This window comes from Cyprinus carpio, chromosome B14 (assembly GCF_018340385.1).
Source record: "Cyprinus carpio isolate SPL01 chromosome B14, ASM1834038v1, whole genome shotgun sequence".
Taxonomy (NCBI): domain Eukaryota; kingdom Metazoa; phylum Chordata; class Actinopteri; order Cypriniformes; family Cyprinidae; genus Cyprinus; species Cyprinus carpio.
Window position 1 is genome coordinate 14,237,830 of NC_056610.1, and position 25,322 is coordinate 14,263,151.

General features: G+C 35.2%; 1 protein-coding gene across 4 annotated transcripts in view; it reads left to right on the forward strand.

Annotated features, from left to right (window-relative positions):
• The first annotated feature begins 355 nt into the window (after window positions 1–355).
• LOC109102850 (follistatin-related protein 5-like) overlaps window positions 356–25,322 on the forward strand; it is a 117,058-nt gene continuing 92,091 nt past the window's right edge. For 2 of the 4 annotated variants that reach the window (XM_042738186.1, XM_042738188.1), the window contains exons 1-3: window positions 356–651; window positions 20,502–20,637; window positions 25,102–25,135. In XM_042738186.1, the coding sequence (XP_042594120.1) occupies window positions 629–651; window positions 20,502–20,637; window positions 25,102–25,135 (193 nt within the window). In that variant the 5' untranslated portion in view covers window positions 356–628. The remainder of the gene's footprint in view (window positions 652–20,501; window positions 20,638–25,101; window positions 25,136–25,322) is intronic. The other 2 variants (XM_042738187.1, XM_042738189.1) reach the window with 1 other exon arrangement.

Genomic DNA, 25,322 nt, shown 5'->3' on the forward strand with positions numbered 1-25,322 from the left:
TTAGGAACTGTAAAACATGCATGCCCAAAATGCCATACCAGAATATTTTTCTAACCATAGGAGGTACAGTAGGTTACCTTTTTACATTTAGGTCACAAATCAATGCTGGACATGGATCATATGTAAGGATTCCCATTTACAGACCACGATCTATATAAACCTGCACGCTAACACGCAAACACTGCACCACATGGAGGGGAGAGGACAGGACAGTCTGCACACAGACTCTGTTCATCTTTGTCAAGGACAATTCATTTAAACGGATGAGCTCAGACAAGTCGTCCTGCTTCCACCACCCGCCGTTTTCTCCCTACCGACCTCATTATCTGATTATATTATTATATTAAAAAAATCCCGTCGTTGCTACAGCCAGTAGGTGAAAGGCTCGCGCTGGTGTGGCTCTAGAGACCCAGAGCGCGAGGTGAAGCCGCTTTCAGCGGAGCTGTCCACTCCACGGGTGCTGAAACGAGGATTTCACGTCAACCGACAGTTGGAGGGAATGCACAAACTCCGAGGACGCTGTACAGCTTAACCATAACGGGATTGGATTTACTTTGCGCCAGTTAACAGTCTTGTTCCAAAAGTAAATCTCATATTTTAAAAACCACACTCGGAAATACCTTTCTGGATGAGTTGTAGTTGGACAAACAGGTATGTTTTTCTTCTCTATGATGCCGGATGTGATTTAAGATCAAACCTCAGGTCCGTGGATCCAGCACGGATGAATTTCAGTGTGATTTAAACGCGTTCACTGTTATATGTGCTGGCTTTTGTACTGATGTGCAGTTTTTTATATGGATTAAATGGAGGCAAAGTGGAAAGCACTTTCTCTGTAGAGTGTGAATAATTTAGCATTTTGTTCAGTGACATTCAGCGTAGCTTGCACAACTGACTGAAGCCCGGTAGCCGTGCATGATGGAGGGTGATGAAGTTAGACAAGCTTTTCCCATCCGCCGTACCGGGGACAAGTTCACTCGTCAGTCGCCCCGATGTAATGTTGCCTCAAACGGTGCTGCGATATTCCTCGAATGAACAAAGTAAACGTTCAGCAAGCGTACGGGATTCTTAGCAAAGCTCGTGGCCGTTTAATTTAGCTGCAGGGTACTTAGCAAGTTGTTTTTCTTGGCACGTAAATCCTTGAGTGGCACCGTGCGCGCGCGGGGGGATTATAGCTACTCTTGTTTTCCTCGTCCAGATTCAATCTGGCGGGTGTGTATGGCGATCTCTGGTAATTGACGTGGCTGGCTGGACACGGGCGACAAATTGGTGTCTGTAGTGCAATTATACGGAGCCGTTTACATAGGACGTGTTCTTGCGTTGCGTTGTATTACAGATCGACGGAGCGCAAGGCAGTGAAAAGGACTTTTAAGGTTCGGTGAAAAGGTTTTAAGTTTAAATGATCGTTGAATCGCAACCCCGCTGTCAAGTTACAACAAAGATGGCTTTTTAACGTAGCCTATGTGTGCATAAAGTGGCTGTTAGAAAATAGAGAATCCTGAATACAAGAACGCCTCCTATGTGAACAGCTTCAACGCTTTAACCCGTGTATCCTGTTCCATATATGACCGTGCTTTATTTCTACTAATAAATCGGCATGTGATCATTTTTATAGTTTCTAATGGCCATTAACAGTCAGCAACATCCAGATCATTGTATTTATGCACTTTAAGTTATTTCAAGAAACTCTTTATAAATTAGTTAATGCAGAATCATTGAAGATACAGATTGTTGTTCAGACTTATTTAGCCCTCAGATTGAATTAGAAGCATCCTATCTAATTATAATTTGTAATTAAGGTGGTAGCAGATGACAAAAACTATTAAATAAAACATAATGTGATGTCCATGGGTCTGAATAGTTTATAAAAGATGTGTGCATTGCGGTAAGATTTTTCCCACCATGTTCACAAGGTGCTGCCATTTTACAGATTTATTCTCGAAAATGCCTGTTTCCTATTCTAAACTTCATTGTTTTGTGTATGTGGCCATCGATCAGTAGTATTTGTCTTCTTCCCAGTTTCTGTTTGATAGGCTGTAATCATTATTTCCAGATTTTCTATCGTAATAGGTTTATCAGAGCATGATTAGACAACAAGACCTTAAGAGACAGTATTGTAGTTGGTGCTTTGTTATTTGAATGAAATTTAAAGCCAAGTTTTCACAGTTTAGTCACATTCTCAAGCTCTCCTGTTTTGTTATTGCCTGAATTCCTTGAATTCACAGCCAAGCGTTGACATACAATCTGCTTTTATAAGCTGTGTTTGGAGCCAGTGCTTTGTGTGTGCTTGACTCAGTAACGAAAGGTACAGTATATGAAACTCGAAGTGAACAAAAGTGAAAGTTCAAAAAAAAAAAAACACATACAGAAAACAGTAAGAGCAAAGAAAGGTAGGTGGAAATGCACGTACCACCTGCTCAGCGTATGACTGATGAGGCTCATAGTTAATGTATGAGAACTCAGTGAGGGTCAGCTACTGTATGAGCTTCCATGCTGTTCTGCTCAAGTGAATCTGATGCACATCGAATTCTACATCAAATGAGTATATAGGTGCAATCCTCGAACTTTTTCCATGGCTCTCCGCTGGCTCTCAGTAAGGATTTATTGAAGCCAAAGACTCTACAGGGAACTCATACAGTGCAGAAAGTGAGAGGAACAACAAACAATTTGCTTCTCCCACACACAGAGACAAGCAATCATGCATTCTCACACATATAGACCCAACGTAAAGCCTCAGAACTGACAAACACACATTAAAAAGCATTAATAGTCCATTAAATATGCCTCCAGAGCAGATGGCACTCAAAAAAAAAAAAATCTGTAAGAGACCTTGCTGGAAAGATAGGGAAAAGAACACTCAATGGAAACATATCAATTTACATATAGTGAAAGGGAAAATGTACTGTGAGTTTATTTTCAGCAATGGATCTTCCTATAATGCTCTAAAGGAGACCGCATCCTTTCACTTTCAGTATCAAGACCTCACCCTGTCTCTTTTCTCCAACTCTCCACTTTTAGAGTTTCACCCAATTATTGTTAATTTTTCAGCAGCAGGTGGAGGAACTGCTGTAATGCTGTGGTGTGCACTGATGTGAGAAATACTGCTCACAGTGGAAATATATGAAGGCACCATACGCATAAGCATGGTTAAGCATGTAAGATGCTAAACTACTTAAAGTGATGGGTTTTTTTTGTTGTTGTTGTTGTTGTTTGTTTGTTTTTAGAAATTAAAGGAATAGTTTACCCAAACAAGTTGGTGAAAATGTTCTCTCCCTCAGGCCATCCAAGATGTAGATTAGTTTGTTTCTTCATTGAAACAAATTTGGAGAAATTATATCATTTGTTCACCAATGGAACCTCTGCAGTGAATGGGTGCCGTCAGAATGAGAATCTAAGCAGTTGATAAACACATCACAATAATCCACACATTTGCTTCAGACGTTAATTGATGGACTGGAATAGTGTGGATTACTTGTGAATTATTGTGATGTTTTTATCAGCTTTATGAACTCTCATTCTGATGGCACCCATTCACTGCAGGGATCCATTGTTGAGCAAATGATGTATGCTAAATTTCTGTTCTGACAAACTCATCTACATCTTGAATGACCAGGATTTTTATTTTTGGTAGAATCTCTTTAACAGCCTTGCCAGTAATTGATCATTATATGAAGCATTAATCATTTCTTTTGCTTAGAAATCAGCCACATTTTTCATTTCGATCATCACTATCCTCTTCATCATCAGCTACATTGTCAACCACAGCTGAATCTTCATCATCATCATCACCATTATTGTCTTCATGCTTTTCTCATTTTCCGCCTTCATCACAACTCATGGAATTATTATTGTGCACATAATAGTAGTCTGAGATTTGCAGTTGTTTACTGTGCTGAAAGGAATTGCACTCACACAATACAAAAAAATGAAGAGGGGCAATACAAACACTCTAATTGCTTTCAATAATTAATCTCCTCAAACGACTGCCTCGCCTTACAGCCTCGACGTGAATAGCGTCACCCGAGATACATGCTCAAATTAGAACCCAGCATTATTTTAACATAATGCCGCTGAGATGGATGTGCAAGCAAACTTTATTCCTAGTGTCTGTGGATTCCCCTGTCCATAGATATGTTCATCACAGACCTGAGTGAGTCCTACTGTTGCACTAATGAATCCTGACACTGCTCACAGATTGGACAGGTCAGTGCAATCCTCCGTGACCAGTGAATAACACAGTTCACTGGTCAGCGGACATAGAGCTATCTCATAGACCTGGCTCACAAAAGGCCTTTCTGACTTGCTATCTGTATCAGTCAGCCAGCATGAACTTTTGGGTTGAACTTTTGGGTCATAGGGTGCTATCCCTGGCAAGTTTGGATAGAAGTTATGGAACCCAGTTTAATAGCTCATCACCATTAGTTCGACATTAATGTTGGTTCGCCCTTAACCCTAAAATGAATAAAAGGAGTCAAATTTTGCGGGTTTATTTATTTATAAATGAAGTTCTTGATTATTCCATGACCAATCTTCCTCAAAAAAAAAAAAAAAAATATATATATATATATATATATATATATATATATATATATATTATATATATATATATATATATATATATATATATATATAAAATAAATACAAACACATGCATTTATATATTTAAGAAAAATATGTTACGTTTATGCATTAAATATATTTATATATAATATAATATAAATATATAAATGTATATACATATAAATGTTTTCAAAAATATATACTGTATGTGTGTGTATTTATACATACATAATAAATATAAACAGTACACATACATATATTATGTGTGAGGGAGGCAAGGGAGGCAGTGTTTCCTCAAAAAACTGAATGAGAAAATGATCAATATTACAGAAATGAAACAACGCAAATATTATGAAATGTGACAATAAAAGTATAAAAGTCACTCGTTTTTATAAAGTAACACTGTCTAACAGCGACACCCGCAGGTGAAGTTACAGTGGAGGCTTGCCTCCCTTCAGTCCATAGACTTACAACAGAGACCCCTTAGCGTGCTGTGGGTTTAGTGGGGGGTGATCGAGATGAATGGGGGAAAGTCACGTGAAAGGAGGCAATGCCTTCATTGCGATATGATTGGATATGACTGGTTATGTTCGGCTGTGATTGGTTCATGCAATAAATCCCGCCTCTTGTGTTCAGCGCATTCCACATTCGCAAATTATTCTAAATGAACAATAAAATGGTGTTAATTTGAAGACTAATTTAAAAAAGTAAGTAAACAACTCACACACTTTGATATAACCACGTTGTTACGTAAAATTAAGACTTACAGTTTTTTTCAACTGCTTACACACAAAATTATTACTTGTCACACAATTTCTAAAACCTGACACTCAAACACCAGAACCACACACTAAATCAGCAAAACCATACACTAATTTTTGGCCTTTTACTCAGTTTTCAATTTCATTAAACACTTTTTGCAAAACACAACACACAATTTTCTAGGCAACACACAAAAATCTGACAGGAAGTTTCTTGATTTCCTTTTATAAACACAACCAATCAAAATGCCACACTAATTCATCAGTGCCTCACACTAACTCCTCACATGTGCAAACACTTGTTGCTTTACTTAACAACAACCAATCGTAACATAAATTATAAATAGGCTAAAGGTCAAGTAATAGCTTTTGGACAATGGATGCAAACAATGCAGACAGAGTAAGAGGAGTTGGAGGGAGAGCCAGAGGACGAGTTCGACCTAAGAGGAGTTGGAAGGGGAGCAAGGGGAGGAAGAGGACGAGTCAGAAATGGAGGAGGACAAGGAACAAGAAGAGTGGTCTCAAATGAGATTAGGGCTACAGTAGTCGATCATGTGATAAACCATGGTTTAACAATGAGAGAGGCTGGACTGAGAGTCCAGCCTAATTTGAGTAGATTTACTGTGGCGGGTATAATTCGAACCTTTAGAAATGAGAACAGGTATGTAACAATCTAATGTAATGTACACATGTTCTAATGTACACATAATAGTTTTTTTACCATAACAAACAGTAGGCCTATACTATAATAAATATATTTTACTGAAGTACCCTTGCATTCATTTACTACAGTGCACTGCATTGGTCAGAGAAGGTTCTTTCCACGGTGTCTGGCAAGAGAGAATATAGCATGTGACGTGGATGAAGTATTGTGGCCGGACACAGCCCGGAGGAGCGATGGAGCCTAGATACACCCAACCATCTCCACATGCAAGCACACACATTATGTTTGGTTTTACACTACATGCTACAACACTACATATTTTTGATGTATTTTTTTTCTTTTCAAACTGTGTACACTAATACTACATTTACAACCACAAAGAGCAAAAAAAATAAAAACAAAGTTTGGTTTCAATTTTGCTTTTGTTTTTACTTTATATATTCAACAGCTCTCTCCCAATTACATTCAATCATGTACATGTGAGCTTTTAAAAGAAGAGCTTTAGGTTTTGAATAACAGTGTGTATATGACATAATCAAAAATATAATATTATGGTAAAGGTGTTTACAACGTAAGACAAATGTTTGCTTTTGAAATATGTTTGTGATATTTTGACTGTGGTGTTTCATTTTGAAAGAAATGTGAGGCATTTTGCATCTTGTGTGTGCAATTCTTGAATTTGTGTGTTAAGTTTTGAAAAAAAGAGGAAACCTTTGGAAAATGTGTGTAAGCAGTTGAAAAAAACTGTAAAATGGGCTGAAAACTTGATCTGTGGGAGATTTTAGTGAGTAATCAGCTTGGTTTAATCTAAAGTAAATCTCTGTGTCTGTGACCAATATATACCAAGCTTTGATGACTGATGATCCAAAAAATTAAAACATAGTTAAAAGTTAATTATTAAAAAGAATTGCTGAACATAAGTCCACAAATAAAATATATTATAGTTATTAATTTGGAATGAATGTAAAATGCTTAAAAACACTAACTTGATGAGATTTATACATGGCTTTAATAAATAGAATATTAATTACATTGTTAATGTAAAAATATAAAATAGAATTGTTTTTCCCTTTTTTCTTATAGTGTAATGTTTATCTGGGCTGAAAAATCAGGCTTAAATCTGTTGTCATTTTATATCGTCAGATCTATTATTGCATTTGTGCATGGTCTATGTAAACTCACTTAGGGCAACAACCCATATCTAATCAACTCGTATCTGTTGAATATGGCAAACATGTATGGGTGATTTGATGTGCACTTGATAGGGCAGATATGCGTTTGACAGGGTGTATTCACTACATACTGGATCTGGCTTTGGGCTTCGGAGAAATTAATTAGAATGTACAACCAACGTTTTGAAGTTGAATAGATTAAAGAACAAAGCCAAGCTTGGAAAAGTGATTTGAACTCACATAGGGAAATTGTGAAGATAATTTCAGCTTGTTCTCAGGCTTGTTCCCAGATTGGTGGGCTGGCTGTCTGATCCTGCTGATGAAGTGTGTGTGTTTGTGCCCACATTGCTCTAGGTGTGAGCTCTGGAGCATGTCTGCACACAGACAAAAGAGCAGTCTTTGTGAAGGGGGACTTCACAACTCTGACTTTTAAACTCTGGCCAATGAGGTTGTGTTCTTTTTGACTGCTTTTGTGTGTGTGTGTGTGTGTGTGTGTGTGTGTGTGTGACTGTGTGTGTGTGTGTGTGTGTTTCTCACTGTGTTTATGTGTGTATTGTGGGATACACAGAGCCTCAGTATGACAGCCTCTTCTGCCTTCCTGAGTGCCGCATTTTAATGGATGCAGGTGCCAGTTTCACATCATAGCATCTGTCCCGAAAAACACAGGTACAGCTCTAGAAAGCAGTGTATCTGTTGCATAACGTAACAGAAGCTGCGTCCTAGCTCTCTGCTCTAATCTCACCTCTGCTGGCTGCTAGGGTTGCGTGTGTGCATCGTATTTAATTAGTCCAGATTACCAGGGGAAAAATGCTAAGCAACAATACCATGACAAACTAAACTTCTTTGCCGATCATGATTTTTTAATTACGCTCACTCAGACTATGAGTAAAATTAATAACTTTAAAATGCACTACTAATTGCACAAGGGTTACCATGAAATACAGATGTTTTTTAAGTCTAAAAATATGAAGATTAATATTATTGTTAATGGAATACTTCATTTTGTTATCATTTACTCAGTTTATTTCTGTCGTAGAACACAAATCGAGAAATTGTGAAGAATTTTCTACTTGTGTTTGTCCTTGCTGTTATAATAAATGAAAATCCTTGCAGGAGTAGCAAATAAATGATTATTTTTGAGTTGGATCTTTTCAGTGGACCATTTATATTGGTTAAAAAACCTTGACTTATTCGGTTCCCAAGAACTGATTGAATCAGTGAGCCGCTTGTAGCTGCAACTCTTAAAAATAATCAGAATCAGAATCAGAAAGAGCTTTATTGCCAAGTAGGAATTTGTTTTAGTGACATAAACTTCCAGTACACAGAGACAACAACACACAGACAAAAAATAAATAAATAAATTGTATAAGCAGCTTTACAAAAAACCAACAATAAAAATTCTTCTCCTAAACCCAAAATTTTATTAAAATCCATCAACATCAAAGTAACCTTTTAGAACCTTTAAAGGTTATTTTTAAAGTGAAAAAAAAAAGATTATTTTGATTAGTAAAATGTTCTTCAAACTAAGGAAAAACTCTGGGGTCCGAGGTGATTTTGGGGCCCTTGAGATGTTTTGTCATGCCCTAACATTTGTGCTTATTTCAGCTACTTATAACATACTATTGGTCAACGTGTAATTTTTTATGTTTTATTGTATTCACCACAAACTGTGCTACAATAATATGTGAGCAAGATTGATCTACATGTTTGCATTTTTTAGAAAAAAATAAATATTATGCATGGTTAGTAAGTTTTGGAGAAAACAATGTAGCTGAAATAAGGCTATAAAACCCATACTGAATAGTTATGTATAAGACTTTTGAGTAATCAGTCTTGTATACTAGAATATTTACATCAAAATTAAGAGAAAATCATTCTGCATACTCGTTCACAAAAAAAAACAATATATTGGTTTAAATTTTGTAAGACGTGTTTTGTGATAGACAAACTTTATGCGAGGGAGTGACAATGGCCATGAATATTTAGTGATTCACACCTGAGAGACAAAGGGCCATCCCCTAATGGCCCATCAGTGTGACTGTGACTGTGAGGCAGGTAAAACAGAATGTGAGGAGATTGAAAAATGGCTTTTTAAATTATTTGCATTTTATTTACAACACAGTACAATCAAAACATACATAATGAAGGTCAAAGACACATTATTGTGCATACTGATCTAACCACAGAGATGTGAACAGACTTTGAGTCATTCCTGAAAACAGATTCTGTTCAACAAGTAAACCATACCTGATATTTAAGTTTTGCTGCTTCTTTCCATGGGATCAAGCCAAAAAAAAACAAAAAACATAATCAGTAGTCAAGGAGCTTGTTTTACCATAAAATATCAGTGTAGCTGAACATCTGATGTTGGTACAGTGCTCTCAGATGAAAACAGTTTGAAGAGACTCAAGTGAAAGTCAACAGGATTCATCTGTGGTGCAGGTAACTGATCACAAAAAAAGAAACAAAAGAAAAAATTCTGTGAGCATATTACTGTATAATATATATAATATCAGTAGCATCTGTATATAGAGAGATTTTGAGTCATAGACTCACACATGCTTTGTACTATTACACCAAAAAAGGACATTTTATATCTGAGAAACTAATTATTATTGTTTAGCAGTTATATAGATATTTATATATAAATAGTCTATTTGTGAACAGATTATTAATAATAAACATGGTCTAAACATTCTTAGACTCGTAGCATTCATCATGTTACAGTGTACACTCATATTACTTTTATATATTGTTTTATATTATATAGAGCATGAAAACCTCATCCTCATCATTTCACTCGATTTCAAACATTTTAGTCAGGATTTATAGATTGGGAAAACCCAACTTTGATTTTGTAGTCATATAGCCTAGTATTTATGATGTTATAGTATAGTCATAGACTCATGCATGCTTTCTATTATCATAAAAAAGGTCATTTTATATCTGAGAAACTGATTATTTATTATTATTGTTTAGCAGTTATAAAAATCTATTCATGAACAAAGTATTAATAATAAACATGGTCTAATCAGTCTTAGACTTGAAGCATTCATCATGTTACAGTGTACACTCATATTACTTTTATATAGACTATTGTTTTATATTATATAGAGCATGAAAACATCATCCCGCCATAAGAAATTTAGAGACAATGAATAGCCTATTATATTCCAAATATTTCAAACATTTTAGTCAGGAATTATAATTTGGGGAAAACCCAACTAGGAGGCCTAAATGTGTTCAAGTTTATGTCAAAATAACACGTTAACTAATGCACAAAAAGAAACATTACTTACTCATCAGATTGATCTTCTCTGCTGGAAGAAGTGCATCGCATCTTCTTGTTTTTCTGAGGTAAATTCTGTGTTATTCTCTCAGCGCGTTTTCCTCCAGAATGAACAGTAGCTGCGATGAACTTGACCATCCTCACGGGCTTTGTTTACGGAAATAGGGGTGTTTACATGTGCCCGCGTCTCACGTGGATATTTACATATGAAGGGCGCGATCAAATTAGAGATAATGAGTTTAGACAAGAAAGACAGAACATTGTGTTGGTTTCACAGAATATTTGTTTTCTTGTTTACACAGAATGTAATATTTCATTTAAAAGTAGACAATCCAAGCTTTCTATAGATATGTCTCTCATGTCTATGTATCCAGTATTTGCTGAGTTTCAGGTCATTTTAGGGACGCGTTTCAAACAGATATGCGCAGAGAATGAGACGGCTGAAAGCACACCCTGTATATTTTCTTTATTTCACAAAAGCACAATGTTTTGTTGATATTGTGCGTGTACACAAATAAAAGTAGACCCTTTACAGATTTAAATGCTGTATTACTCTTATATGTACAATTAAATATGATGGAGCATTTTAAGTTCTTTTCGCTGTTATCATTAAAATCTGCAAGTGGGCCGCCAGCATCCCCATCAACCCCAGAAGGTTAATACCAAGTACGCAAAGTTCGGACTTGCATCTTCGGTAGTCCGGACTTCGCAAGTTTAACTCGGGAGTGTGAACTCCCGGGGATGGGACGACGCAAGTCCAGTAATTCTGCAAATGGAACAGCAGTGTACTTGACAACGTCAGTCAGCTCGCCTTGGCTACTGCAGTTTCCCTCACCTTATTTGCAATAGGACAAAAATATAATATCAAACACCACTGTCTCACATAGGCCATTAATAAATAAATAAATGTAGTTCGGGGAATGTACATACATTACATACATTACAATGAAATTAATTATGATATCAAACAGCATTGCATCTTTTCATTTTCAGAAGTGTGTATATATATATATATATATATATATATATATATATATATATATATATATATATATAAATATTATATATATATATATATATATATATATATATATATATATACATAAAATTATGAGACATAACTTTGTGCCAAAACTATATGACCTAGAAAAAATTATATATTCATGAGACCAAAGACTGCCCGTTATATTTACCCAAAACAAATTATATCTCATGTTTAACCACTATAGAGACATCAGAGCTAAAAGCAAATGTCAGAAGGACTAGCCAAGATGAGGCCTCTCGTCGGGAAACATAAGCACTGGAGCTCACACCTCCAAAATCGGCAAAGCACATTTTCAAATAGACGCTGTCTTTATAAATAAACCGCATATTTAAACAACTACATTCTCACCTGAAATACACTAAGAACTACATTTCATGACACAATGACAGTAACATTTTGAAATTTATATGAATAAATGGTGGTTGAAATACAATGCTGCGTAAACTCAACCAATCAGTATGTTCAGCGCCCAATTCCCACCCCCCAAAGTTCCGAACCTTTGAAAAAGTACCACCTTGTGAGCAGGGACTTTCTGAGGGGCAAATATTTACCCTGAACTTTATTTAGATCCTGGTTCCGCGGTGGAAACACACAGAGTACTGGCCCAAAGTCCCTAGTTCCTGGTAAAAGTACCTGCGGTGGAAACGGGCTTATTGTTCCCATAAAGCTACTGTACACTCTTCAAATGAATTTAGTTAAATGTAAGTTAAGATGGATGTTTTTGGGAATGGTCTCAGTCAAAGGATACAGCACTTCAGGGGCAGCGCGAAGCAAGAGGGCTCCCTCAGGTATGACTACTTTATGACTGTTTGGTCCTGTTGTTACACCTCTCATCTTATTATATTCAAAGAGCAAGACCACACATGCTCAAAAAAGAGAGCAGAACCGTTTAGAGAAATCCTTATGCTCTGCCCAGGGGACCGCCTTACAATCTAGGCTGATTAGCATATTACCCAGCATGCTCATAGAACTCATGTTAGTGGGTGGGGAGACTAGAAAGTGAGTCATTCAAGGTGGGAGAACCCCTATGGGAGTTATTCCAGAATGCTCATAAGTATGTTTGCACATTAATCTGCTTTTAGTCCAGCTGAACGTTGACTCCAAAAGGGACTAAATGGTTTTATCAAGAGAAATAGAGATGAGATGTGAGCCCTTGTACTTTATCTGCCTTCAGCAATGTAGCAGAGTTGTGATAACACAGCCAAGTCTTCTGTTGAGAATGGTGGCTCAATTGCCTCAATTCTGAATTTGATTTGAAACTTGTTTATCCTCTTGGATATGTATGTCTGTGCTGGATTTCGAGAAAGATTACCTCTAAAGAGTGATTTAGCTCTGAGCTCAATTTCCACGCAAAACTGGAGGGATTTAAGCGTTCATGTCTCTGCTCACTGTAAGACCCTTTTGAGCTGAACAAGAAAGGAAACAGAAAAAGTTACATCTCTTTATAGTTCAAGTTCAGGCTTGAAAATGGTCAACATGTTTTTTTTTTGTTAGTTGTTCTTTCTTTTTTAATGTTTACATATACAGTACATGCACATGATTTAAAACAGTGTTTCTTATTGGTAAAAAAGATAAATGCAAAGAATATATTAAATTAAATTAAATTAAATTAAATTAAATTAAATTAAATTAAATTAAATTAAATTAAATTAAATTAAATTAAATTACATTTTTTAAAACTGGATAATGAAACCACTATTTATATATAAGTATTTTGGTACTGTGTTGGGTCACCACTTTTAATATCTAATGTAAATTCTGGGCAAATCCACTGATTTAAGATATCTTTTAATTGATATTTTCAGATGCAAAATGTTATTTTTTGTATAAATAAACAAACAAAGCACAAAAAAAGTAGAACACTACATTTTTATATACTATAACAAAATGTGACACACAGATACATACATGCACACACACACACACACACACACACACACACACACACACACACACTTACACATTCTCAACTTTTGACATTTCTTTATCAGTGACATTTCTTTAATCCACAAAGGACTTACTAGGGGATATGCAGTGCAGCACTGTGTTCAAAACAGGCAGCAAATCACACTTTTGTGATTACAGTGCTGCTGTGGGAGAGATATCTGAATAAAAAGATAATGTGTCCATGAAAATGATGAGCAGCAATAAATAATGCCACCTGGTACACATGAACAGAGCAGTGTTTTGACAAGTCCTGATCTCTTTTCTCATCTGTGATTGTGTGCTCCTGCCAGCGTTCATTTATCATTGGTTTCTAGTAGAACTCTGGGTGTAATGAATCAAGGATATTTATCGTCTATGTACACTGGGCTGGATAAGGCTTACTCTCCTCACACTAATCTGGTTAAAGAAGCAGCATGTGGTTGACCCGTCTGCCTAAACCCTGGTCATGTGATGTTTATCTGTTCACATGATGACCTCTGCATGTGAGGTTGGCTGTTTTTGCAACACTTTGTGATGTGACCATCCCATGTGAAATATTTAAGACACTGGTGTAAATATAATTTATTTGTTAGTGTCATGAAATAAACTGAAAAAAGCCTTAAAAGCCATCTCAATATTAAAACATTAATATTTAAAATAATGCTTATAAACCAATTATAATTAATTAAGTTGCTTAAACAACTATAAACAAAACAGCATCATGTAAGCATGCATAGTTTAATACAAAGGGTGGTGGAAAGCCAATCACACAAAGTACATTTTACATTTAAAAACATGAGATGCAGTGGGGAAAAAAACCCACCATAAAGTCTCGAGATATTTTTTTTTTAAAGGTAAAGGCAGTTTTTTGAGACCACGTGGACGGTGGGCATACAACAGGGCATGCTGGAATGTGAAGTATACCTGAGCCTTAAGGCAGCCTCCTTAACGCACACCTAAAATTAGAATTCAATGTTTTTGCATTCAGATGTGGATTTTTATTTTAAATTTGACGAATATTCGAAATTCCTTTTTTTTTTTTTTGACAGCCCTAGTGAGCTGTGTCTCGGGCCAATGACGTCACTTCCAGGGAGGCATGCCCAGGCCTGTTGTACACACCCCCATCCCTTGATTCCACCCCCATGTCAAAACAGTGCCAGAAAGTGAGACACACAGAAACAGTATTGGAAGCTCAAACTTGACTGAAACACAAAATAAAAGCAGTGTTGCAAAATTATTAGTAGATATAGCCATGGAAAATATATATTGCAAAATCATTGCTTTTGCTCTTTCATTTATATTTTGCAATTCATTATTTTTGTTTGCAAAAAAGCACATTTATTTTTTTCTCAATAAGTTAATTTTCATTTGCAAAACTTTATTTTCTTTTGCAATATTTCAATTCTTTTGCAAGTATGTGGCCCGGTTTTGACTCCATACTGAACCATTAAGACTGAACTTAACAGGAGAACCTGAACACAACATACTGTAAGTTATGATTTAACATAACATAGAAAGCGGTGACAATTTATGACTATTTATTCTGATCAAAATAAAGTGCATCAAGCAACTTAATTTTCTTTATGGATCCCGATCATGTGGCACAAAATAAATCATTTGTAGCTTTCTATACAATACTAAAGGCACTTGTTTTAGAAATTTCTTTCACCAGCAAATACAGTGGAACTGAAAAATGAATGTTTATTGTGTTAACTTTACTAGTGGTTTCTTTAAACACTTCCAGACACAGAATGAATGTGTTTGGTGCTGTTGTTGTGTTCTCTGGTTAGGAGTGTATTAGGATCAGAAATTGGGCATCTGCTTGTCATTTGCGTTATTGCTTGTGTTTCTGATGTTTTTTATGAAGGGCACTTTTACAGTACTTTTTCATTCCGACTTATAGAAAATGACTTTTTTTTTTCTTGTAAAAACACTTGAGGCTGCTTGAAGAACATAAATCACTGAATGTGTTTATTAGTGTTGTTTCTTGGCTCTTTCCTGATAGACTTTATAAATAGAAACCCTGTTTTCCATAGATGTCTCTTCTGGGGTCAGACTCTTTAAGCATTTTTAAAGTCTCATATGCTCACCAAGGCTGCATTTATTTGATTATATATATATATATATATATATATATAATATATATATATATATATATATATTATATATATATATATATATATATATATCAAATAAATGCCACCAAAAAATAAATACATGCTATATATATATATATATATATATATATATATATATATATATATATATATATATCTTATATATATATATTATATATATATATATATATTACATTGTAAAATAGATTTGTGGCACAAATTAATATATTACCTTCACATTCAGACTCATGCTTTGAACTGCCTTTTTTTTCTTTTATTTTTTGATTTGTGGCACAAATTAATATATTACTGTCACTGAAATATTTCTGTTGTAAAACAGTGATGAAATATTGAAGTTGAAGACTCCAAAACTTTTCATATCTGCTTTACAACGTCAATAACTAAAAATCACTATAGGAGAAACCTAATTACCAACACATATCATCACAAACACACAACGTCTATAACGAAAATGCTCTATAGGAGTGATTTTATGAGCATTACAGATGTTCATAAACACATTTGACTCTCCCAGCTCACCTGGAGGGCTGAAGTGAAAGGATCGTGGTCATTTTTTATTTCAAGCAATACAAATCATTCATAGTCTAAAGTCTTATCCAAAACAGGCATTAGAATCAAAATATAAAGAGTATTTCATAATTCTGCATGAACTTTCATGGATTTTTGTCTTAAAGTGTGCCACTCTCCAATTTTTTAAAAAGACCAAAGCTTAAAGAGATGAAAATTCTTCTATAATTTACTCTTTTTTTACTGTGGAACACAAAAGAAGATATTATGAAGATGTGTTTTTAACCATACAAGGAACATTAATTGAGGGTCAGTATGTTTAGACCACTCTGAATTTCAAAATATCTTCTTTTGTGTTGCACAGATGAAATTTTCCCTTTAATTGAATCAGCAGGTATATAAAATATAAACCAGAAATGCTTTGTGGTGGATGAGGGTTTGCAGGGTTTCATTTTGTGAGGTGACATTTAAACACTGACAGAAGTTATGATATTGAAACAAAGCTGGAGAGAGATATTTTGCATGTCTTTTAGGACACTCATGAGTTTTAACAATATTGCAGGCAAATTCTGTCAGTATTTTTTTTTCCAAAACTGGCTTTTTTTATACAGTCTAGTATAATTAGAAGTTCTTCTGACAGTTTACACAATGACAGAAAAGTCACGTTGACACAAATGGCCAATATCTGTCTCTGCCCACAGCCCTGCAGTTTGACAGACTGCAAAATATGGGCGAGATTTCACAAGGTTTAGTTAGTGGACCATTTCCAGACTTTAACAGTCACTGTCACTTCTCTCGACATGGCGTAAACAATTGCATCTCAAATCCTCAGGATGAGACATGGGAGGGAGCAAGAATGCTGAAAGATCTAGGTTGTGCTCCTGTACGAAGAAAGTGCAGTGTTTCACTGCTACAGTTTGCTGAGAACATAATATAGCAGCTTCCAGGGGTGTAGAAACAATTATAAATATTAATAAGGTGACTGACTCATGAATATTAACTAGATGGCATGATATTCGTCAGCTAACTGATTTGCTGAAAAGCAAGTAAAAGGATGCCAATTCAATAATGAAAAAAAAGAAAAGAAAAAAAAAACAGGTGACAGAGGTTCAGCTTTCTCTTAAATCACAGATCATAATTACAGTACAGGTCCAAAAATCACACAGATATGAGCATAACAGACTAGAGAATAAAAACAGCCAGAGAAAGTAAACGAACAAAGTAACTTTTGAAAAAGACAGGCTTTTTCTCTCTGACCCTTTGTGTATGACTAGTTTCATGATGAATGTTAAAAAATTCACCCAGGCTGGTCAGTTTAGTTTGATTTTGAAAAGACCATTTCGAATGAATACATATTTGCTCAAATAATACCAACACATAAAGTTTTTCTTCTTCTTCTTCTTCTTCTTCTTCTTCTTCTTCTTCTTCTTCTTCTTCTTCTTCTTCTTCTTCTTCTTCCCTAAAGCAAACAGCTGTATGTACAGTAAGTGGTAATAGAATGGTGTGTTATTGTTGTAGCTGCCAGCCATGAAACTCAGTAACCAGACCTTTGGGATGGCTGCACAGATTTAAGTGAACAATGAAATAGGTCTGTTTTGTATTTCTTGAACTTGTGTCTACACTATCATTTTGTGTCATACAGTGTGTAATCCAAATATTTTTGTGTTTTGCAACCCTGCATGTTTTAGTCACAATTCACAATTCAATTAGTCATAGCTTTTTCCCACACAGGAGGGAACAAATAGATAGGTGCAAATACTGTTTTCCTAAATGTACACGGCTTGCTGTAGATGTGCATCATTGTCAGGCGATTGGACACATATAAATGTTGAATATACAACAGGACATATGTGGTCACCACCTGCAGAAGGACCTTCCTTCCGGAGGTGACAGTGATGTTGTTGGTCAAGATGTAGGCCAGAGATTTTGTTCAATATACTTTACAATAAAATACAAGAGTTGATTTTTGTGTCTTTCCACATCCCCTTGATGGAAATGTGATTGAAATCTGTGTGGGATTCTCTGGCCAATAAATTTTATTTTATTTTGTTTTCACTATAGTTTTCTGTAAAATAAATCAAGTAAATAAATAAATACATTTTACACTAGAAATGTCTTCAATGCCAGTGTTGTCAACACAGTATTATAACTCTAGTTTTATTTTTTATTTTATTTTATTTTATTTTACACTTTTAGTTTTATTTAATTTTCTTATTCTTCTGTAAAAATGCAATTTTTTGACTCTTTCATTTCCATACATTCTAACTACAAAGACTACAAATGTCTGCATTGCCAACACATCATTATTCCTCTAGCTTTATTTTATTTCAATTATTTTATTTTATTTTTATTAAACAGTTTCATTTTTGTAGTCTACAAACACTGCAAAATTATTATTCTAGTTTTATTTTTATATATTTCTTTATTTACTTTTTGCATTTTACTATATATTGCCAACAAATCATTATTCCTCTAGCTTTGATTTATTTTTATTTTATTTTATTTTATTTATATTTTCATTAATCAGTTTCATTTTTGTAGTCTACAAACACTGCAAAATTATTATTCTAGTTTTATTTTTATATATTTATTTATTTACTTTTTTGGCATTTTACTATATATATATATAAAAGGATGAGAAAATATATATATATTATTTATATATATATGTATATAATCATTAAAAATAGCATATTTGTTGACTCTCATTTCCTCTCTATACTGCCATATTTGTAGTTGATAAGCCTAGTTTTTTCTAATAAGTTTTTGAATGACCCAAAATTAAGTACACCTTATTGTAGAAGGTAGCCTAAATCATAACTACAATCGTACAATTCTAGTATTTTTGGATTAGAAATAATTTAGTAGACTTTATTGTAGAAGGCGGCATAAATCATAACAGCAAATGTTCGTGATTCCAGTGTTGCCAACACAGCATTATTACTCTAGTCCGCCAGAGCATGGGGGTGTACTGAGAGACGGGAATAGAGAATGGTTCAGAAGATCATGCTCTGAATACATGGCAGCACTGATCAGTAAACAATCACACTACTGCTATGACTGTGGGCAAGTACAGTACAGTTTGGATGCAATACAAGACACTCCTATCGCTCTGCCTGCTGGGAGACTGTCACATGATGATCTATTGTGAACATTGTGAGTGATAGACATCCCTCATTTGAAAGTCAATGCCAAGACACTTGGCATAGATGTGGCGTAGACGATTTATGGCCACCTGATAAAGTTATGATGACTGTCCCTATAGGTGGTTGCACAGCGTTCAATCTTCCTTCTTCATGCGCTCTCTCTCTCTCTTTGGCCTACAGACGGCATGAAATATGACAGTCATGCATGCTGAGATTTAAATAAAAGCACAGATGGGTAGCACAGGTTTGCTTCAAGAGTGCTTGCTCATTTCTTGGGCCAGTCATGCGCCTGACTTCAAACCGATGATGTGAAATATGAACAGTCTTGCTTTGTTCTGAAATCCAATGCCATGTCATTCTAAACTAGTTTGTTTCAAACTTTTAGATGCCACAGATCCCTAAATTTTATCGTAAATTATTACTTTTTTTTCTAATCAGTGTAATATTGATACATGATTTATTTATTTTAAGTAATTTTATTATATTTTAATTTATATATTTTAATAAGTTTCGTATCATGTTTACTTCAATTTTATTTATGAATTATGTTAATATTTTAATATTTTTAGTGATAATTAAATTGTTTATTTCTTTAAATCTATTTTTATTTATTTATTTATTTTAGTCAATATTATTGATTGATTTAATTTTGTCAAAATTTCATTAATTTATTTTTGTTTATTTTATCTATTTTTATTTATTGTAATCAATTTTTTTGTTTTTAATTGTTTGTTTTTTTTAATCTGCATTTACATACATATACAAATTTAATTATTATAATAATAATAATATAATTTATTAACATCTTTACCAGTTTATTGATTTATTTAATTAGTTAGTTTAATTGTATATATTATTTATTTATTTGTAGGATTTTTCATTTTTTTAAACACTGTTTTTCTCCACGGACACACTATTGCTCTCCAAACCCCAGTTTGAAAACCACTTATTTAGGGGAAGAAAAAGTCTCATATCAGTACTGAAATAACTGTAATCTAATGTGTTCACCGTCAGCACGGTAACATATTGATCCTTTTTCTTAGCTTTATCTTTATTTCCTCATGGTGCTCATTATTCCTTAATTGATTCAAAGTAGATTTAATCTTGCCATTGAGTGCGGGCTTCTTATTGAAAGCATTAGTTTAAACCCACAGTAGATCGGCATCCTCCTTTGTCTGCTCTAATTAGCTGAGCTGTGATGCATTGTTTGTTTCAAAAGGCTTTAAATGCTCCGCTTGACTTAACCTACATGGGGTGTTGTTTATTTGTGTATTCACGTCTTTTATTTTATTACAGGAGGGTAATGAGATGCTCCAGGAGATGGTGGGCAGCTGTCCTGCTCTGGGGGACAGCGCTGATTGCAGAGGCACGTCCCGGCAAAGAAGGATTTACCCCGATGGCGTATCGACCTCTTGTCAGATTCCGTCACAAGGTATCGATCTTTCCGATTTCATTAGCTATCGCTTTACAAGAGGAGACTTCTGTGTGGCCAGTTACGATGCTAATAACTATGGAAATTCACATCGCATTGAGCGCTTCTGGTTTGATTATTGTCACAGGACAATTCATTACTCTTCCTCCGCTCCTGAGCCGAATATCAGAGATGTGTAATAATATTTATTTTAAAAAGTGTTGGATCTTGGTACATTTCGAACTGTAGGTGAAAACTCCTGCTGCGTTGACATCATGATGAAACAGCTCAGCGTGATTGTGTAATTGAATGTTTATTGACTGGCCGCTGCAGTGAGCTTTGTGGACACACACAGTCAGATAGCAGCAATTGAGGCGTAATGCAGCTCTAACAAGCTCCACTGCTTCTCTCTCCTCTTTTTCCTTCATCATCTCCACAAACTAACGTTCATATTATGTAACAGATCAATTAAACTCTGGGTGGGAAGGAGGGAGGGAGGGCACTGACTGACAAAACAGGGACCCATGGGAAAACTTTCCTTTTATATCCGAATAAACAGCTGAGAAGGGGTCACAAAAATCGTCCCTTTAAGACACATGTATTTTTCCGACCTGATCTCATGACGAAAACGTACTTGTGGACACTTTTTCACAAGACACGAAATACGTACCAATAAGTGCATCACTGCAGTTTACAAAAATAAATAAATAAAATGAACACTAGAGGGGGTATAACATCTAACACTTGTAATTGTTTTCGTCCACAGTTACGATTACAGCTCCATATGTTTTGCTTTCCGGAAGTAACAAGCTTGCACAGTAGCACAGCCAGCATGAATCCTTGGGTACGAATCCCGTGAAAAACATGGCTCACGATGAAAGAGCTCAAAGATGAGAGGTCAAAAAACAAGTTAAAACGTCATGCTTGCGATTGTGTTTTTACATCACATTGGCTTTTGTTCATACTATCAGGTAGGTTTAGGTGTAGTGCAGATGATACGTTATTTTAAAACGTCATGAAGCAGTAGTTATAGCGCCATATGTGTGTTCATCTGTTTCGGGGGAAAAAAACTAACACACTTTTAGCACCATTCAGTGGACATTTCACATCGAATATGTCACAAAACATACGTGGTGGTACGTATTTCGCATCTTGCGAAAAAGTTCCCACAGGTACGTTTTCATCATGAGATCAGGTTGTATTTTTCAGTTACCTGAAACCCTTGCAGTGTGTCCATACTAAACCTTTGGTGCAAACCTGAGTCTGTTTTACATTTAACATGAGAGAATATGCTTGAAAAGGTCATCTACCTTGAGTAAAGGAGTCAGTACTGATGAGGTCATATTTACAATTTTGTGTTACACTATAATGTGTTTCTCATACAGTAACTGCTTGCCTTCAGTGAAATTGCCTTTGGAGAGCATCTTGCATTCTTTGCATCTTTTGCAAGTATATATGCAGCTCACAAACAGTGTTGTTTTGTTTTGTATTGTTTTGTTTTTTTCTGGTATATCCAAAGGGACAAGCACTTCAATAAAATGTTGAAACTGGCGTATTCTCCTCATGCGTTGTTACCTAGCTACAGTAAACGGCTGCCATTAGGGAATTACTGTTGGAGGTGACGTAATTATACCATCATCCAGACCCACAGGAACAATGTGTAAAGAACCAAGCAATTCAACCAAATGTGAAAACAGCCTGAGAGGAAAAGCACACGCTGGCTTTTTGAAAAGTCTGAACTGTTATCATTTCAGACAGTTAGTATTGTCATATTATCAAAATATTCCACTCATGCATGTGGTTTGGTGTTAATTATTAGATCATTAGAATTTGACAGATGGCATAGGCAGATACGCAGTGTTGTATAAATGATGGGGTTCCTGTGATTTTTTTATTTCTTGTGTGTGACTGATACTAGAGTGTTAATAGCATCATGCCGGCAAGTTAAATTTATTTGTCTTATGTGCAGTGCCATTTAGGTCTGATTTATTTACTGTGACTTCTAGAAATGACTGGGAAACTTTTCACATTAACAATGGGGGAAAAAATGAGAGTCAATTATTATTATTATTATTATTAATGTAATCTGTTTTGCATCTGAAAAAAAAAAGAGTTTAAAAATAGTTCTTATTTTTAATATTATAATATTTTTTATTATTATAATATTTTATTTTTATTTTTAAACATTCAACGTACTGTATAGGCAACTCTAAAAATAGTGGAGCTCAGTCTTAATGTGACCCTGAAATACAAGTAGCAAATCACTGCTACCGTTGTGGTTACAAATGTGGTTGAAGTGTACAGTTAACCTAATGACTCTGTCATTAATTCTCTGAAGGTAACCTTGAACATCCCACTTCGCTCAAGTATCAGTGCTGTTTGCTAATACTCACAACCCTCTCATGTAGACGTTCATTTAATAAAGCTGGAAATTATGAATCAAGATGCGCTTCACTCTTTTCCCTCTGTATTAAATGCTAATGCTGTCACATACATCAGAAGGCCTAAATAGTTGAAATGCAAATAGTTACCAAATTTCCTTCAATAACTTCCTTATCAGACCACAGTGTGTGAAAAATCCATTGAGTGCAAAGCACAAACAACCCCCGGTCTCAGATAAGAATACATTTGATGGCACAGGCCAGAAGCAATTATATTTCTTATAATTATTACTATGCTTAGTGGTCATATTATATGTGAATCCTATATCATTGAGTCAATGCATGCAGTCATTCCAGAGTTTTCCAGCAATCTGAATCCATAAAGATGACTAGCAACGGATGTAGCAAGCCTAGGTTTCAAATGGGGGAGGTGTGTTGGGCGAGGACTGCAGGCTTGAGCCTGTTTTTCTGGCACGGGCACAGAGATAAGCAGTGACCCCATTAGCTTTCCCTCAACTCGGCCTGCTTCAATCATCATGAGTAATTCAGCTTATAGTATGAAGCTTTGTCCTGCTCTGCAAAAGCCAATCTCTTGTCAAAGCCAAAGGTTTAATTCACCGTAGCCCCACCCTTCCTCTACCTCTACTCAGATTATGGCCCAAATTTTGCTCCGGCCCACATTTAGACCAATCAAAAAACTAGATGCTTGAGTGACAGATGGCGCACGTGTAAGATAAAGCAAGGGGGCGGGGTCTTGAAGGATCTTCTTATAGACATGATTTCATTTCTGTAGTACAGTTGCGTAATTGGTGTACAATTGATTCCAGGAAGATAATCTATTCACCGAGCCTCAAAAGTCTTCAGAGCGGAATGAATGAGCTGTTACTCTGAACTAAATGCTCTCTCAGCTTTCGCAGGAATGTGAGTTTAAGATAACATGAATGAATAACAATGCAGAGCAATTATACTCCTTCCTTGGTATGCTGAATGAAAAAATAACCTCTGTATACATAGTTTTTTTAATAAGACCTGCAAGGTCTGGTAAGAATAAGAGAAACGTGGAGATAAATGCTGGTGACACAGGCACCATTCCAATACACTGTGACACAAGCTAAAAGTGATACATTGAAAAGATGCTGTTCTGAAACTGTCTCTGAGGCTGGCATAGGAAGGGGAGGGGCTTGCAGCAAGTTTGTTATTATTTTGGACAGATTGGACAAATGGCTTGAAAGTCTTTGGAAAACAAAGAGAGAAAGCCTGTAATTTGCATGGTAATCACTCAGAATTAAAATTTCACCAATTATCCATCTTCTAGATATCCAAATCATTGTGTAAATCTATTTATACGAAGACCAAGTACTGATAGATTTACTAATTACTGATTTATTTACCACAATTTGTCTTTATAGACATTGTAATTCATGAACAATTTTAAAGCATTAAAGTATACAGTATATCACTTAGTGATGGCATATAACACTTTATGAACATATCAACTTTCATTGTATGGAAAAGAGCAACTTGGAAATCCTCATCATGTCAACACTCAATTCCCATGAGTTAACACTGACAAAGTTTTCATTTTTGGGTCGGCTATTACTTTTGAGCTTCTGGCTTAGAATTTTGTTACACTTTTTGTTTTATTATTCATCCTATGACACTGTTGTATTTCTTCCTTAGAAGCAAAATGACAGCTAACATTAACATTTCCCATTCGTCTCTTTAATGGTGGAATACGGCATCCTTTAACCTTTAGGAAATAGACTCATTGAGAGACTGCTGTACTCTGCCTGGTCTGAATGAATGAATCATTTAACTCATACTGACAAATATTTCAGGCACCAACATTTTGAAAGAATATTTGGACTTTGCTATGGCAATATGGCATAGGAATTATGTCTATAATACTTTTAAAGAAAGAAAGGAGCAGTAGTTGTTTAAAATTACAATGTAATTTCTCTAGAAGTAAAACAGCAATCAGATGTATTTGGGGTGTGTAAGCCATCCAATATCCAGTATGTGGATGTCTGTGGCCAGGACTCTATTGACATACTTTACTGTGAATGTATTGTAAGTATTGTTTTTCTCTCTGTTCTTGTTCCAGCAGGATGGGATCTCTGAGAGCTTACGGATTAAAGGTATGTACAAACCCTACTTCTCTCTCATTTCCTTTTACACACACAAATATTAATTAACAAAAAGGTCCAATCAGGCACTAATCTGTACTACATACACCATTCTATAGTACATGTATCCATACTAACTCAATTGAATAAGATGAACTCAATTGATGAAATTTCCATTAGACTTCCTTATATAAAAATA